We start from the raw sequence: 14,142 nt of genomic DNA on the forward strand, positions 1-14,142 counted from the left end.
ATGGTTTTTTATGGCAATAATTTGCGAAAAATATAACACCGTATTTTGGTAATAAAGTTTAAGTGTTGAAACTTTTAATCTTATGTCACTATGAATCTTAGTGACACTCCTATATGATTAGACTACTTAGAATAAAATACAATAGCTGTTTTTTAATGTATTAAAGTGATGAATCATTTAGAGTACTTGTATTACTTGTATGATTCTTCTGTTAAAATAGTGGAAGAAGTCTTTGAAATTTTTTTTAGAATCCAGAAATGCATGTGTCTGTATGTATATATGTAGGTATATTTTATTCTCTTTCAGCTATATTAAAATTATTGAGAGTGACCTCTTCTTGTTTTTTCTCCTAGGATATGAATAATGCCAAATTATTTAGTGATGAAGCTGCTAATATATATGAAAGAGCCATAAGCACTTTATTAAAGAAGAATATGCTTCTTTATTTTGCATACGCAGATTATGAAGAGGTGAGTAAAAATATCTAGAACTTTCTTATAATTGGATTTTTTACTGCAGGACTGAATTTTTTTCTGGTTGCTTCTTTGCCAGGCATAATATTTTTGGTAGATGGAGGTGATGCAAAATGAACTGTTATTAGTCCTTAGCTCATTATATATTTATGTTCAAAGCAGATGCCATTGTGGGGTGCAGCCTCTGGATTCCTCAGAGCTCACATCCTGCTTGCTTATGAGTGTCTCTTTATCTCCGCTTCTTCTCTACCACCTTAGAGTCGCATGAAGTATGAGAAAGTTCACAGTATATATAACAGACTTCTGGCAATTGAGGATATTGACCCCACCTTGGTGAGCAACTTTACAAATCTCTTTTCCACCTTTGTAGTCTGCTTTAACAACAAAAAGAATTAATTTACATACAGTAAAATTCACTGTTTTTGTTGTATAGTTCTATGAATTTTGACCAATGGCATCAAGTCATGGGACTACCATCACAATTAAGATACAAAACACTTCAATCACCGCACAAAAATTCCATCATGTGACCCTTTGCAGTCATCCCTTCCCTCTCTCCCAACTCCTGGCAATTACTGCCCTGTTGTCTGCTCGATTTTAAATGCAGCAGTATCAAACAGATACAGTGGGGCTTGGTCTAACATTTTCCTCAGGATAATAGTTTATAGCCATTTATGCCACATAACTGTTGCTTAATAAATATTTCTTTTTAAATAAAGGGAGGCAGGAGAGACCAACATCCTGGGAAGAGATTGGACAGGAACTCACTTTGCCCCTAATTCTGCCCTGTAATAGTGGTTTTGGAAGCCCTAAATTTCTTCATAGTGCAGTGGAGATTTTCAAGTGGGAGGGGAAGAGTACAGGCCATTGTGTGGGGTCTAGACCCTGTGCCTCAAGTCAACAACAGCTATACTGCTTTTTTGTTTGTTTATCTTGGGATTCCACTGCAGATTGCTTGCATTTATTAGTTATTTTAAAGTTAATTTTGCAAACCACTCTGTGCTATGCGCTGTGCTGGATTCCTGCAGTAGAATGAAAAGTTAGATAAAATTCCTTTCCTCCAGGAACCCAGTTCGTTCATCCATCCATCCTGTCTGTCAAAACTGGGTAACACAGTTTCACATCACAACTGGGCAAATCAGGACCCTACTCATAGTCCAGAGACATTTGTTCACTGAAAAACTATTGCATCCTCTCCATGTGCTGGACACTCGGCGGGTGCTGAGTATAAAATGGCTCGTAAATCGTGTATCAATAATGTGATATTATTTGGTCTTTGGAAAATCAAGTAGTAGGCTTTTAAGGCAATGAACTAAGAAAATGTGAAGTTAGGGGCCCGCCAAGTGGCGCAGCGGTTAAGTTCGCACATTCCACTTCAGTGGCCTGGGGTTCGCCCGTTTGGATCCCAGGTGCGGACATGGCACCGCATGGCACGCCATGCTGTGGTAGGCGTCCCACATATGAAGTACAGGAAGATGGGCACGGATGTTAGCTCAGGGCCAGTCTTCCTCAGCAAAAAGAGGAGGATTGGCAGCAGTTAGCTCAGGGCTGATCTTCCTCAAAAAAAAAAAAGAAGAAGAAAATGTGAAGTTAGATTGTTAAACATGCTTATATTAGACCAAACCTTGAGTTTTCCAGGTGTTGACATTCATTAATGGAGTGTTTTCCAGTAATTTCACTTTTAATCCCCTTTTAAAATTTAATTTGCATGTTCTGGAATTAGATAGTGGTGATGATTGCACAACCTTGTGAATATACTAAAAACCATTGAATTGTATACTTTAAAGGGTGAATTTTGTGATATGTGAATGATATGTCAATTTAAAAAAATTAAGTTGCAAGTATCTTTAATACAAGCAAAAAGCTGTATTGCAGATAAATAGTGTAATATCTATAATCTTACTTTCTGATTTCTTGGGTACAGGAACATTTTAGGATAGGAATAAGATGAGCCTGTGTTGGATGCTACAGGGATCACATTCTGCCTAATCTGTAGAAAAATAATTTTTTTGCATAGGTGTATATCCAATATATGAAATTTGCAAGGAGAGCAGAAGGTATCAAATCTGGAAGAATGATATTTAAAAAAGCAAGAGAAGATGCCAGAACCCGCCACCATGTCTATGTTACTGCAGCACTCATGGAATATTACTGTAGTAAGGTAAGTACTGAAATACAATATAAAAATAGAATAATTTTCTTCGTCTGAGCTACATTCATGAAAAGAAAGGTAGTCCTGGTTTCTGTCATTAAGCTTTAATTGCTCCATATCAGAAGAGAAGTCTAAGTGTATCTGTGTAAAGTTACATGGAGCATCGTCTGAATCCCTATGCCGGCTAATTTACGCCTTGTTAAACTCCGTATTTCTGAATCTAAACCCCCTTGAATGGTTTTTAGCTCAGCAGTTTCTACTTAGCATGATTTTAATTTCCATTTTAGTTCTTAAAGTTCCTTGTCATATTTAGGTTTGGTTTTAATATTCTTTTGAGTATCTGGAAATCAGTACTTTCCTCTCTTTACTTTTAGGACAAATCTGTTGCCTTTAAGATTTTTGAGCTGGGGCTAAAGAAATATGGAGACATTCCAGAATATGTCCTGGCCTATATTGACTATCTTTCTCACCTCAATGGTAAGCAGATTCTGGATCTGTAATTGTTACTTAATATTTAACCATCAATGTCATTCTCTGAAATTAATGTTGCTGGGTTTTTTTCCTCCTTGAAGATGTTATAATTCTGTCATCACACCAGAACCAGGCATTTGATAGGCACTCAAGAAATATTTAGGGTCTATCAACCATGAATTTGTGTTTATTGGGTAATGGTAGATGCCTTTTGACTGCAGAATGGTCTTTAACATATCATCAGTAAAGTGCTATCGGTAGTAGGATAAATGCGCAAATTCAGAGGTTGAGACACACAGTTATTCATGCTCATCTCTGGTAACTCTGGGCAAGTCACCTCCTGTTTCCTGGGGGTCAGGGGAAACAGTTAACAAAAATCTCTAGCCACCAAAACTCAAAGATGCCCAAGTAGTAAAGTAAAATGCTTTGAGGCTACTGGGGAAGAGATATCAAAAAGAAACATTATGAGCATCTTTATTTTTACTTCCCTATTATGTTATAATAATCACAATGGCCATCCTTTACTGAGTTCCTGCCTTGGACCAGGCCCTTGAACTAGGGGTTCATATACACAGCACATGTGCACATATGTGTCGGTCTCATTTAGTCTAGCTATCCACAGTACAGGGTGTGTAATTCCTTGACTAAAAATGATCTGGTATAAAAATTGGTTTAAGAAAGAAATATACAATTATGTGCCATGTAAATGATTATAGAATTAAATATGACAGGTATATATCAATGATTCTTATGGTATTTTAGAAAAATAGAGCATTTTATATATCTAAATAGTAGAAAAGAATAAAACTTAAATACGATTTTATATTTTAGCTTACTGATTCTACAGTCTGGAAAAAGACATCTCCAAAAAGTGAGACAGTGGAGCCTTTAATTAAAAAGAAATTTTCTTGTGTGAAATTAATGTTTCTCACCAATTTTCAATTATTTTGCTTGACTTTTTAGAATAGTTGCTAGTATTATAATATTTGCTACTCTACAAATGAGGATGATGTCTGATCTCAGCATTGTCTTACAAAATCAGTGTCTTGCATGGTTTGTTCATTTGCTCATCTGTCTACCCATCTATCCATCATTTATTCAGTACCGTCTGGTTCCTGGGGCTTGGGAGTGCAAAGGTAGCTAGGACTCCTTTCTTCCCCTTAGAGCATTCGCACGGGGGAGTCAGCTGTGCAAACATGACTGCATCGCCACTTGGTGCTTAATTGTAGCGTGAGTTCTGGGGCTAGGTGTATAATCTCGTTTCAGATTTCTCCTCTGCAGAATGGTCATAATAAGAGTACCTTTCATAGGATTGTTGAGAGGATTAAATGAGTTTTTGCATGTGTTTGATTTATATATGGAATGTGGTAATTCCATAATTCTATAAATTCTATAAATGTTAACTGTTTATTATGATGATGGCAATCATGAAAAAAATGTGCTAAATGCTATAGTAGAGCCCTGAGTGAAGTACTTTGGAAGTGCAGAGAGGAGAGTGTAATTTAAGTTCTAGAGCTGTGCTGTGCTATTACTGTAGCCACGAGACTACTAAGCGTTGAGCACTTGAAAGATGGCTAGGCGAAAATGAGATGTGGTGTAAGTGTAAAGTACATAGCAGATTTCAAAGAGTTAGTGCAAAAGGGAATGTAAAATATCTTAATAATTTTTCATATTGATTACATGTTGCAATGATAATAATTTAGATGTATTAGAATAAATAAAATGTTATAATTAATTTTACCTGTTTTTACTCTTTTCAATGTGGCTAGCAGAAAATTTAAATTACATACGTGGCTTGCATTGTGTTTCTGTTAGACAGAGCTGTTCTAGAGGGTGTCGTAGAGAAGGGGACGTGAGGTGGGCCTTGAAGGGTGAACGGTAGTTAGCCAGGTAACGAAACAGGAAAATGCATTCCAGGCAGAGAGCATAGCATGTAACAGGCAGTGGAAGGTTGTGTGGAATGGTAAAAAAGGTCTGGAGCAAAGCTTGGAATAAAGCAAAAGGAATAAAATGTAAGATTTACTTAACATTTTTTAAAGTACAGTATGTTAAGTTGAAGATGAAAGCCGTGAATGTGGTGCCATCTTCTTTGGTTCAGTACGTTTAATCTCTTGTTTTACTTTGCATTTGGACGTGTAGTAAAACTGTATAACTACCCTGAGGCAATACAAATCAACCATTCTGCTGGATGTTTTTGTAAACAACTCTGTTGAGGTATAATTTATATCCCATAAATGCATCCATTTTAAACATACAATTCAATGATTGTTAGTAAGTTTACTGCTGGATTCTTAAACTTTACTAGATCCTTTAGAGCTTAGCAAGAAGTGTTATTTTTCCCCTTCCAGCTACAGAGGGCCTTCCAAGACTCAAATTTCAGTCTACCTCTGGTGCCATTCTTAATTCACTTGCTACTTGCATATTTATCTACCAATCTAGATATTACCATACCTCTATGAGAGTTTAAAATAGTTACGTACAGAGTAGTCTTGGTGCTGCCAAGTGAGAAGGCCAGCTCTATATAAATTGCAGCTTGCCATCCTTCACATTCGGTGTATTTAAAAGTACCAGGAGTCTGACGCTTCTAATGTCAGCAGACATGTACTTTTCATTATTCTTTAGAGGCAAATTATGTTCAGATAGCACACAGTTACAAATTGTTGGCCTTTACAGCTGCAGTATTCTATAGAAGAGAGCTGAACTCTAGGCAGGCTTCTAGAGAGAGCGCTATTACTCAGTCAGTGAACAACTCACTGAATGCTTGTGAACCTCAAGTTTCTTCATCTATAAAAATTGGTGTTATAGGGGCTGGCCCGGTGGTGCAGCAGTTAAGTGCGCATGTTCTGCTTTGGCGGCCCGGGATTCGCTGGTTCGGATCCCGGATGCAGACGTGGCACCACTTGGCAGGCCGTGCTGTGGTAGGCGTCCCACATATAAAGTGGAGGAGGATGGGCACAGATGTTAGCTCGGAGCCAGTCTTCCTCAGCAAAAAGAGGAGGATTGGTGGCAGATGTTAGCTCAGGGCTAATCTTCCTCAAAAAGAAAAAAAAATTGGTGTTATAATAGTTACCTTTCTGCACAGGATTTTTGTGAGGATTAAATGAGATAATGCATGTGCAAAAACACTGTTGAACTGTAAAACTGAAGTTTTTAAATATTTACAATCTTTTTAAATATTCTAGAGGACAACAATACCCGAGTTTTGTTTGAACGAGTGTTAACGTCTGGAAGCCTTCCTCCTGAGAAGTCTGGGTAAGCTGTGTGAAACTCTTTGGTCAGCCTCCAAGGGCGGCTTGAATACTCGATTGTGATCTGTGGGATGAACGCTTGCTTGTTGAGAATAAGTTTCAGGAGAAATTTCCCTTGCCTCTTGAAGCTTAATTTACAAAAATGTCTGCCAGCAATACTTTCATATGTGTTTAAAATTAAAAAAAAAAAATAGTGTACTGATTAGAATTGTTTTGAGAAATGCATTAGCAATTTATTATCAAATATTTTAACATATCTTTCTACTTTACTATATCCCTAGAAATTGATATGAACAAATTAGAGAAGAGTTCTGAAATTTTTACCTCCCTTACTCAGAGCAAAGACTCTTACGTATTGAAGGTTTGTTTGACGCGTCATGTGGCAGACTGATGGTTCTGAGTGTCAGCTTCCCCAGAGGAGTGACACGGTGCAGTGCGCGGTGGGAATCCTAAGGCTCTGGAGTCTGGGGTTCAGATCCCAGCTCAGCCAGCTACCCCCTTGGGCAGGTTTCATGACCTCACCAGTCCTTACTTTCTCATGAAGCAAGAAGAATGTCTACCAGTGTGGGATGTTTGTGGCAGTCCTATACCTGGTGTACAGTAGGCACTCAGTGTATTATGTTAGTACAAAGGTGCGTAGTGACATTTACGTAAGTAGAGTCTCAGCATTAATTTTGGCTGTTAGAACAGTGGTGAGGTACAAATTTGTCCCCACTGATCCATATTAATGGGAAAAAATAGAGAGCAATCATTGTAGATTTTGGAATATATTTTTGTTCATACATTGAGTAAAGAAATGTATTCTGTTATAATTCATGCCACTCCACAAAATGGTGAAACCACATTATTCAGGAGAAATTGGAAATCTTTCTAGGTTCCTTTTTCAGCTCTTCCACCTAGAGTTTACCCTCTCTAGGGTAAATATCTCTTTTATTGACACAAAGGATAGGAAGGTATGCTAAATAAGTAAAAACTCTAAAAAGGGCTTAAATACAGAAGTATTTAGGGTGAAGTGTTATAATGTCTATAATTTACTTTCAAATACTTAAACAAAAACAAGATGAAGCAAAAATGGCAAAAATATTAATAATGGGTATTCATTATACTATTCTATTTTTCTGTAGTTTGGAAATTTTTATAATAAAAAATAGATTTTTATAATTAAAAAAAAGGGGAGAGAGGGAACTTAAGGCATTTTTGTAAATGGACTCCCTACCCCAAACACAGAATAATTAAGTATTGATTATATGTGTTTTCTTACAGAGAAATCTGGGCCCGATTTCTAGCTTTTGAAAGTAATATTGGTGATCTAGCAAGTATACTCAAAGTGGAGAAAAGACGGTTTACAGCATTCAAAGAAGAGTATGAAGGCAAAGAAACAGCTTTACTGGTAGACAGATACAAGTTCATGGACTTGTATCCTTGCTCTGCCAGTGAACTAAAAGCACTTGGTTATAAGGTATGTACTTACGATCAAGATGTGTGTAGTGTCCTTATTTTTGAATATTTTAGAATATTTTGAATATTTTAGAATAGTTCAAGGATAAACTTCACACTAAAGTAAACTCTGAAATAGAAATTAACGTAACGTAGCTTTAGAATAGATTTGTAGAGAACAAGAAGAAAGTTCAGGGATTTTCCTTGGGTCTATGAAACATTCACTGTCAAAAGTACTTAACAGTGGGGCCAGCCTGGTGGCATAGCGGTTAAGTTTGGCGGCCCAGGGTTTGTGGGTTTGTATCCTGGGTGCAGACCTACACCACTCACCAGCTGTGGCAGTGACCCACATACCAAATAGAGGAAGACTGGCACAGATGTTAGCTCAGGGCCAGTCTTCCTCTCACACACACACACACAAAATACTGAGCAAAATGAGAATTAAAATGAGATTTAACAAATGGTTTCATTCTTTCCCGGAAATTGTCAGTGCCTTATATCTTATGTCTGGTGGGCAGATGGAGGCAGTGAGGAGGGAAGAAAAACAAAAGAAAATCTGAATGTCATCTTAGGTATTACAGTTTTTGGTAATAGTTCTTAAAACTGATGAATGTGTTTTGACAGATCTTAAACCAAATGTAGTTCATGTTACATATTTTGTAGATCTAATGAAGAAATGTTACAGCTTGTTAAATCCATAAAGTTCTTTGAAGGATTTGTATCTTCCAAACAGGACTCCTTCAGTGGACCCCTTGAGGGATGAGCTTGTCTAGGAACGGAGCTCCTCTGGGGAGACACCGAGTCATTAGGAAACACCGCTGGTGCCTGAGCCTGCTCAGCCCAGGGGGAGGATTGTTTGTGCATTCCCAGAAATAGCCCCTGCTGAGAAGACCATTATTCTATCATTTCTTGATTTTTCGGTGTCCTGTGAACAAAAACAAAGATGGAAGGGGAAGCTATATCCACGAGAGTCCTGTGTTGGTCCTTTTAAGCCAGCCAGCAGGAGGACGCTCCTGACCATCATTCTCCACTTCCTCTCTGCCCTCTTTTTGGCCTGGGTCTCACTGGTCTGGTGTGTGAACCAGATTAAATGTTTGAGAGAAATTACCCATAATTGAACTTCAGACCTTTCCGTTAATGGAAGCGCCAATTCCCAGATTCCTATTCTGGACTCAGGGGCTACTGCTCAGGGATGAGCAGATTCTGCCTCCAGTTTAACTACTTTTCAATGGAAAGCCAAAGACATTTAAGACTATGTGTAATTATTAGAAAAGGCTATTTCTAATGAAAATAAGATGACAATGGAAATTAAGGAAGTTAATGAGGGTAAAGATCTTACTATTTCCAAGTAGAACTACTTCTTGGATATGAATTTTCCATCTTGTATTTCTGTTTCTACTCTTCTGTTTATTTGGGAAGGATTAATGTGCTTCTGTGAGTGTACACGTGAGAGAGGGAAAGAGAGAAAAAGCGATTCCCAGTGGGTCTGCTCCTTTAGATTTGCCACCAACTGCATTTGATGTCACCGGCTGCACGTGAGCACGTTTTGAGGAAGTAAAATTGCCCTCATGCCTCTTGCTGGTGGCAAAGGGGCTCTGCTGGTTCTCTTCAGATGGAGTGACATAGCTGCCTGTCGTGGAGGAACTTCTCCGGGGTAGGGCCTCGGGTAGTAGTGGCCACGTTACTCCCTTTGATCCGTCTCAGCCCTGGCAGGGCACTGCTGGTGTGCTGAGAAGACGAGAGGGGTTCGAGGTCAGAGAGGCCTCTACTTCGTAGCTATATGACCTTGGAAATATCAGAACCTCTGAGCTTCAGTCCCTCCCATAAAATGGAGATGTTACTATTTGCCTCATCAAAGAGGGAATAAATGGCTAAAATTGCCTGGCAAATAGTGGCTGCTCAATAAATGTTCCTTCTCCCTTGTAACAGTATGTGAGGAGTAATTTTTCTTTTCATTAGCAAAATCTCACTAACTAGTGTAAGTGATGATAAACTTTATTTCAGCTTTCATGAAGCAGGATCTCACTTAATGTAGCTTCTTAAAGAAACTGATAAATGTTTAATTCTGGTGGAAGGGGGTGTCATAAAAGTATCTAAAATTTCAAATTTTCTTCCAAATTACCACATTCTCTACCTGGTGCCCAGTGTTATATATTTACCCAGAAAAGCTTGTGTCTCTTCTACAAATGGCTACACCGAGTCTAATGTTTGCACCTGGGGTTGGGGAAAGTTTATGAAACACCAAGTCTTTAGAGACTTTTGGCTCCACTTGTTGAATATGTAACAATCTTTACCATCATCAAGTTCTTGCTTATTCTTCTCATTCTCTCTTTCTGTGACTTTAAGTAGTTATTCACAGAGTGTCCTCGAGATTGTAGAATTGCACAATTATACTCTGTAAGTCCCTTTTTCAGGTCTAGGATTCTTCTGTTCTGCATTTTCAGGATGTCTCCCGTGCTAAGCTGGCGGCTATAATTCCAGACCCAGTTGTAGCTCCTTCCATAGTGCCTGTTCTGAAGGACGAAGTGGACAGAAAACCAGAGTACCCTAAGCCGGACACTCAGCAGATGATTCCATTTCAGCCACGACATTTAGCACGTAAGCCACGACTTCAGATCCAGTTCGAAGACCTCAGTGTGTTTGTTGATTTAAATCCAGAGGTGTGGGGACAAAGTAATGTGACCTGTCAACTGTAGATTAATTATTAGACTTCAGGTCGCTATGACCAGTGAGTTGGCTGTAATCTTTGAACCAACATGAGTTAAGAATGTCTAAAAAAAGGGAAGGAAGACTCCACGACCTCCACCCCAGGAAGCTCCCAGGAGCGCTGCCCTGTGCGGAGCACCTGCGCCCGGGGCAGCGCCCTCCGCGGTGGGCTTTGCTGTCATTCACACAGCTGACGGGTAGTGGCCCCTCCAGGTCCCGTGGGAACAAGGCCCTCGGCATTAAATATGCTGCTGCCTAACTGACCGAACGGATTGCTGAGCGGACGACCTGTGAGGCCAGCCCCGGCCTCTGACGAGAGCTGGCTGGCTCGGCCCGGGGGTCCCCGCGCGGCGGCCCGGGGTCGAGGCTGCCCTGCGGGCTCCACGAGCGGGGCGAATGGGAAAGAGCAGGGGCGGCCAGCGGGCCGGAGCGAAGCCGCCCGGACACGGGGCGCCTTTACGTGCACGGTGCCGCTGGAGCGCTGCCGTGTGTGCGGCGCCTCCGTCCACCGCTGCCTCCTGTTCTCTTTCAGCGCCGGGCCTGCACCCCGTCCCGGGGGGAGTGTTCCCCGTGCCGCCTGCGGCCGTCGTGCTAATGAAGCTCCTCCCGCCTCCTATCTGCTTCCAGGTTTGCTCACTCTTTTCATATAGACACCTGCTCTCTGGGTTATAGTCATTGTGTGCTTTTTCTCCTATATCGTGGGAAATCTAAAGTAGTGCTATTTTAACTTGCCACATTACTGCGGATTATAATTTATTTCTATCAAAATAGGGTCCTTTTGTACAAGTGGATGAATTGATGGAAATTTTCCGAAGATGCAAGATACCAAATAGTAAGTGATGAAAGCTCCATTTTTAAAGCGGAGTTCACATTGTCGTCTCCTAGGCAGGAGCGAGTTATTCTTCGCCATTGAAGTTTCCCAAACCAGCCAGCCTGCAGACGTGCAGTGAAACCCAGGAGTGATCCACACAAGAGGGATCCTCTTTGGTGCAAAGAGGCTTGTTGGTGTTCCAGTTCCACCAAGTGAAATGTCGTAAAAGCCACTGTCAGACTTGGCTTATGAAAGTAATTAAACAGCGGCTCTTGTCTTTTCCTTTAATTATTTAGTATCAGTGGTACTATCCCATGCTTTGCTAATGGCAGGCTATGAAATTAGAAAGTCTCCACAACAGAACATGCAGGTTCTTTCATAGCAGCCTAACTAACGTCCTGCCGCGCGTCTCCTTTGTGTCCGCAGCCGTGGAGGAGGCTGTGAGGATCATCACCGGCGGAGCCCCCGAGCTGGCTGTCGAGGGCAACGGCCCTGTGGAAAGCAACGCAGTCCTCACCAAGGCTGTCAAAAGGCCCAACGAGGACTCAGACGAGGACGAAGAAAAGGGAGCGGTGGTCCCCCCTGTGCATGACATTTACAGAGCGCGGCAGCAGAAGCGGATTCGGTAAGGCCGGCTCAGGGCCGCCTCTGAGAGGGATGGACCCAGGATTCCCTTTTTGCCTCTTAAGTCCTATGTTTAAAAGAGACGATGCTTTGTTACAAGCTTCTTGGAAACAAAGTTGTATTGTCATTGGTGCCTCTATCATATGGTTCTTGAGAAAAAAAAAACCAACCTGTGTGAATTTTAGAACATGGAACAGACCTATGCTCTAAGCAGAATTAGGTTTTCAAAAATGTGAGAACAGTACAAAACGGCAGAACCACATTTTGTTCCCTCTTCAAGGGTGTCTTGTATGTGCCGCTTGAAGACCTGTGAGCTTTCAACAGTTTTATTTTAAAAACTGGATGGCTGATGATTGTAAAGCATTTTATCACATTTTCTGAAAACAGCTCTTCTCGGTTTGCTTATGTAGAGTCCTGCCTTATTGTTTGTTTTTATTTATGGCAGAATGTATGGAATCTGTTTTGTAGTTTAAAATTTTAAAACAATCCTTTAAAAAATAAAAGGATCTCAAAAACATCATCCTCCTTCTGTTGCTTTCATTCAGAATTTATTTAAAATAGCTACTTATTTTATGTTATTCAGCCAATACCATTTAAAATACAGGCCAACGACACAAGGAAAAGTTATCTTGTATTGACCGCATGCACATTTGACTGTGTGCTCTTCTCTGGGCTTGTTTGCTGTTATTTGAAAACATGAGGGATCCATTTTTAAGAGGCAAATTAAACATTTTAGAAATCCTCAAATATGAATGCATTTTGCCCCCATTAAATCAGGGACAGATTTGAGATATTTTCTTAAAATTTCAGATATTTCTCTTAAAAGCGGCGTAACTGTGGGAATTCCTTTAGCCACCTGCTGTCTTGTCACATATTTCAAAAAGCACTCAGTGCTCAGGAACATTTCTTTCAGAGCTAAAACATAAACAGCATTAAATTACAGCCAATTAATCAAATCCTAGTTAGAGTGAGGAAACACTTATACAACTTAAGTCCAAAGAATTAAGTTTTGCTCTTTGTTAGCAACATTACCTCTTATTGACCCATTTCTAGAAAAACTACTACACAGAAAACTAGTTGAGATCTAAGGCTTGTGATTCAGAATAAATAAAAATAAGGAAGGAAAAAGAAAGGAAAAGTATTATGGTTATAAGGAAACTTTCGTACACAATTTAGAATCTGAATTCAAACGTGATTAAATATGAATTTTACATTTTAAAATCAGCTTCAAATATTTCTGTAAAATTCTTGTAATGAAAAAAAGGTTATCTTGAATCATTTTCATATATAAATTTTTATGTAGCAAGGTTATATTTACATAAGTTGGTCATAAGCATGTCTCCCCTGCATTTTTCCATTGAAGCTAAAATTCCCTCAAAACAAAGTCAGCTGGCTCTAATTCAGATTTTGTGATCCTCTCAAGTGTCATTTTCAAGCTGGGTGGCTTTTTTTATGTCATGGTTATTAACAAAACAATCCGAAGGCACAAGTATTGCCGTCTAGCATAGACTGTGAAATAGGAATGGAATCGTCCCTGAAATGCCATCTTTGAGCAGTGTTTTGGAGAAGACAAAATGATTTCAAATAGCTGTAAATGGTCATCGTTTCCCATAAACAAAACAAAGCCATGTGAATGTGCATGAAGAGTCTTTTTTTTAGCATTGTAATAAAGAGAAGACACACACCCGACCCACCTTGGTGACGGTGCTACGAAGCACTGTCATGGCCATGATGTGTATTATAATTGCTCCTACTGCATTTATTTCTAAGATATTTTTCCCCTAGAAATTATCTGACCTTTAAACATAAAAAGGATTATTTCTTGTTAGAAGAAAACATTTTCTAATGTTCTGCTAAAGATATATATGAATTTTTAGGTTTTTTTTTAAAGATTTAATTTTTCCTCTTTATCCCAAAGCCCCCAGGTACATAGTTGTGTGTTTTTAGTTGTGAGTCCTTCTAGTTGGTGGCATGTGAGACGCCACCTCAGCTTGGTTTGATGAGCAGTGCAATGTCCGTGCCCAGGATTCGAACCAGCGAAACCCTGGGCCACCAAAGCAGAGTGCGTGAACTTAACCACTTAGCCACGGGGCCAGCCCTGAATTTTTAGTTATTAATGATTCTGAATATTTGATAATTCCTTTGTAAGCACAGCTGAACAAGTAGCGTGATGTCAGAAATCTGATCTTACTTTTGGAAATAGAACGTATAGACTCCAAT

General features: G+C 39.6%; 2 protein-coding genes across 2 annotated transcripts in view; one reads left to right on the forward strand and one right to left on the reverse strand.

Annotated features, from left to right (window-relative positions):
* Positions 1-12,439, forward strand: part of CSTF3 (cleavage stimulation factor subunit 3) — a 67,868-nt gene extending 55,429 nt beyond the window's left edge. Inside the window, exons 12-21 of the mRNA XM_008524667.2 lie at positions 354-470; positions 732-806; positions 2,491-2,634; positions 3,000-3,102; positions 6,279-6,348; positions 7,608-7,803; positions 10,226-10,379; positions 11,020-11,114; positions 11,259-11,319; positions 11,725-12,439. Of these exons, the coding sequence (XP_008522889.1) occupies positions 354-470; positions 732-806; positions 2,491-2,634; positions 3,000-3,102; positions 6,279-6,348; positions 7,608-7,803; positions 10,226-10,379; positions 11,020-11,114; positions 11,259-11,319; positions 11,725-11,927 (1,218 nt within the window). The 3' untranslated portion in view covers positions 11,928-12,439. The remainder of the gene's footprint in view (positions 1-353; positions 471-731; positions 807-2,490; positions 2,635-2,999; positions 3,103-6,278; positions 6,349-7,607; positions 7,804-10,225; positions 10,380-11,019; positions 11,115-11,258; positions 11,320-11,724) is intronic.
* TCP11L1 (t-complex 11 like 1) overlaps positions 11,569-14,142 on the reverse strand; it is a 32,116-nt gene continuing 29,542 nt past the window's right edge. The window contains exon 10 of the mRNA XM_070564683.1: positions 11,569-12,837. Coding sequence (XP_070420784.1) covers positions 12,665-12,837 — 173 coding nt within the window. The 3' untranslated portion in view covers positions 11,569-12,664. The remainder of the gene's footprint in view (positions 12,838-14,142) is intronic.

This window comes from Equus przewalskii, chromosome 11, assembly GCF_037783145.1.
Source record: "Equus przewalskii isolate Varuska chromosome 11, EquPr2, whole genome shotgun sequence".
In the NCBI taxonomy this organism is placed as follows: Eukaryota; Metazoa; Chordata; class Mammalia; order Perissodactyla; family Equidae; genus Equus; species Equus przewalskii.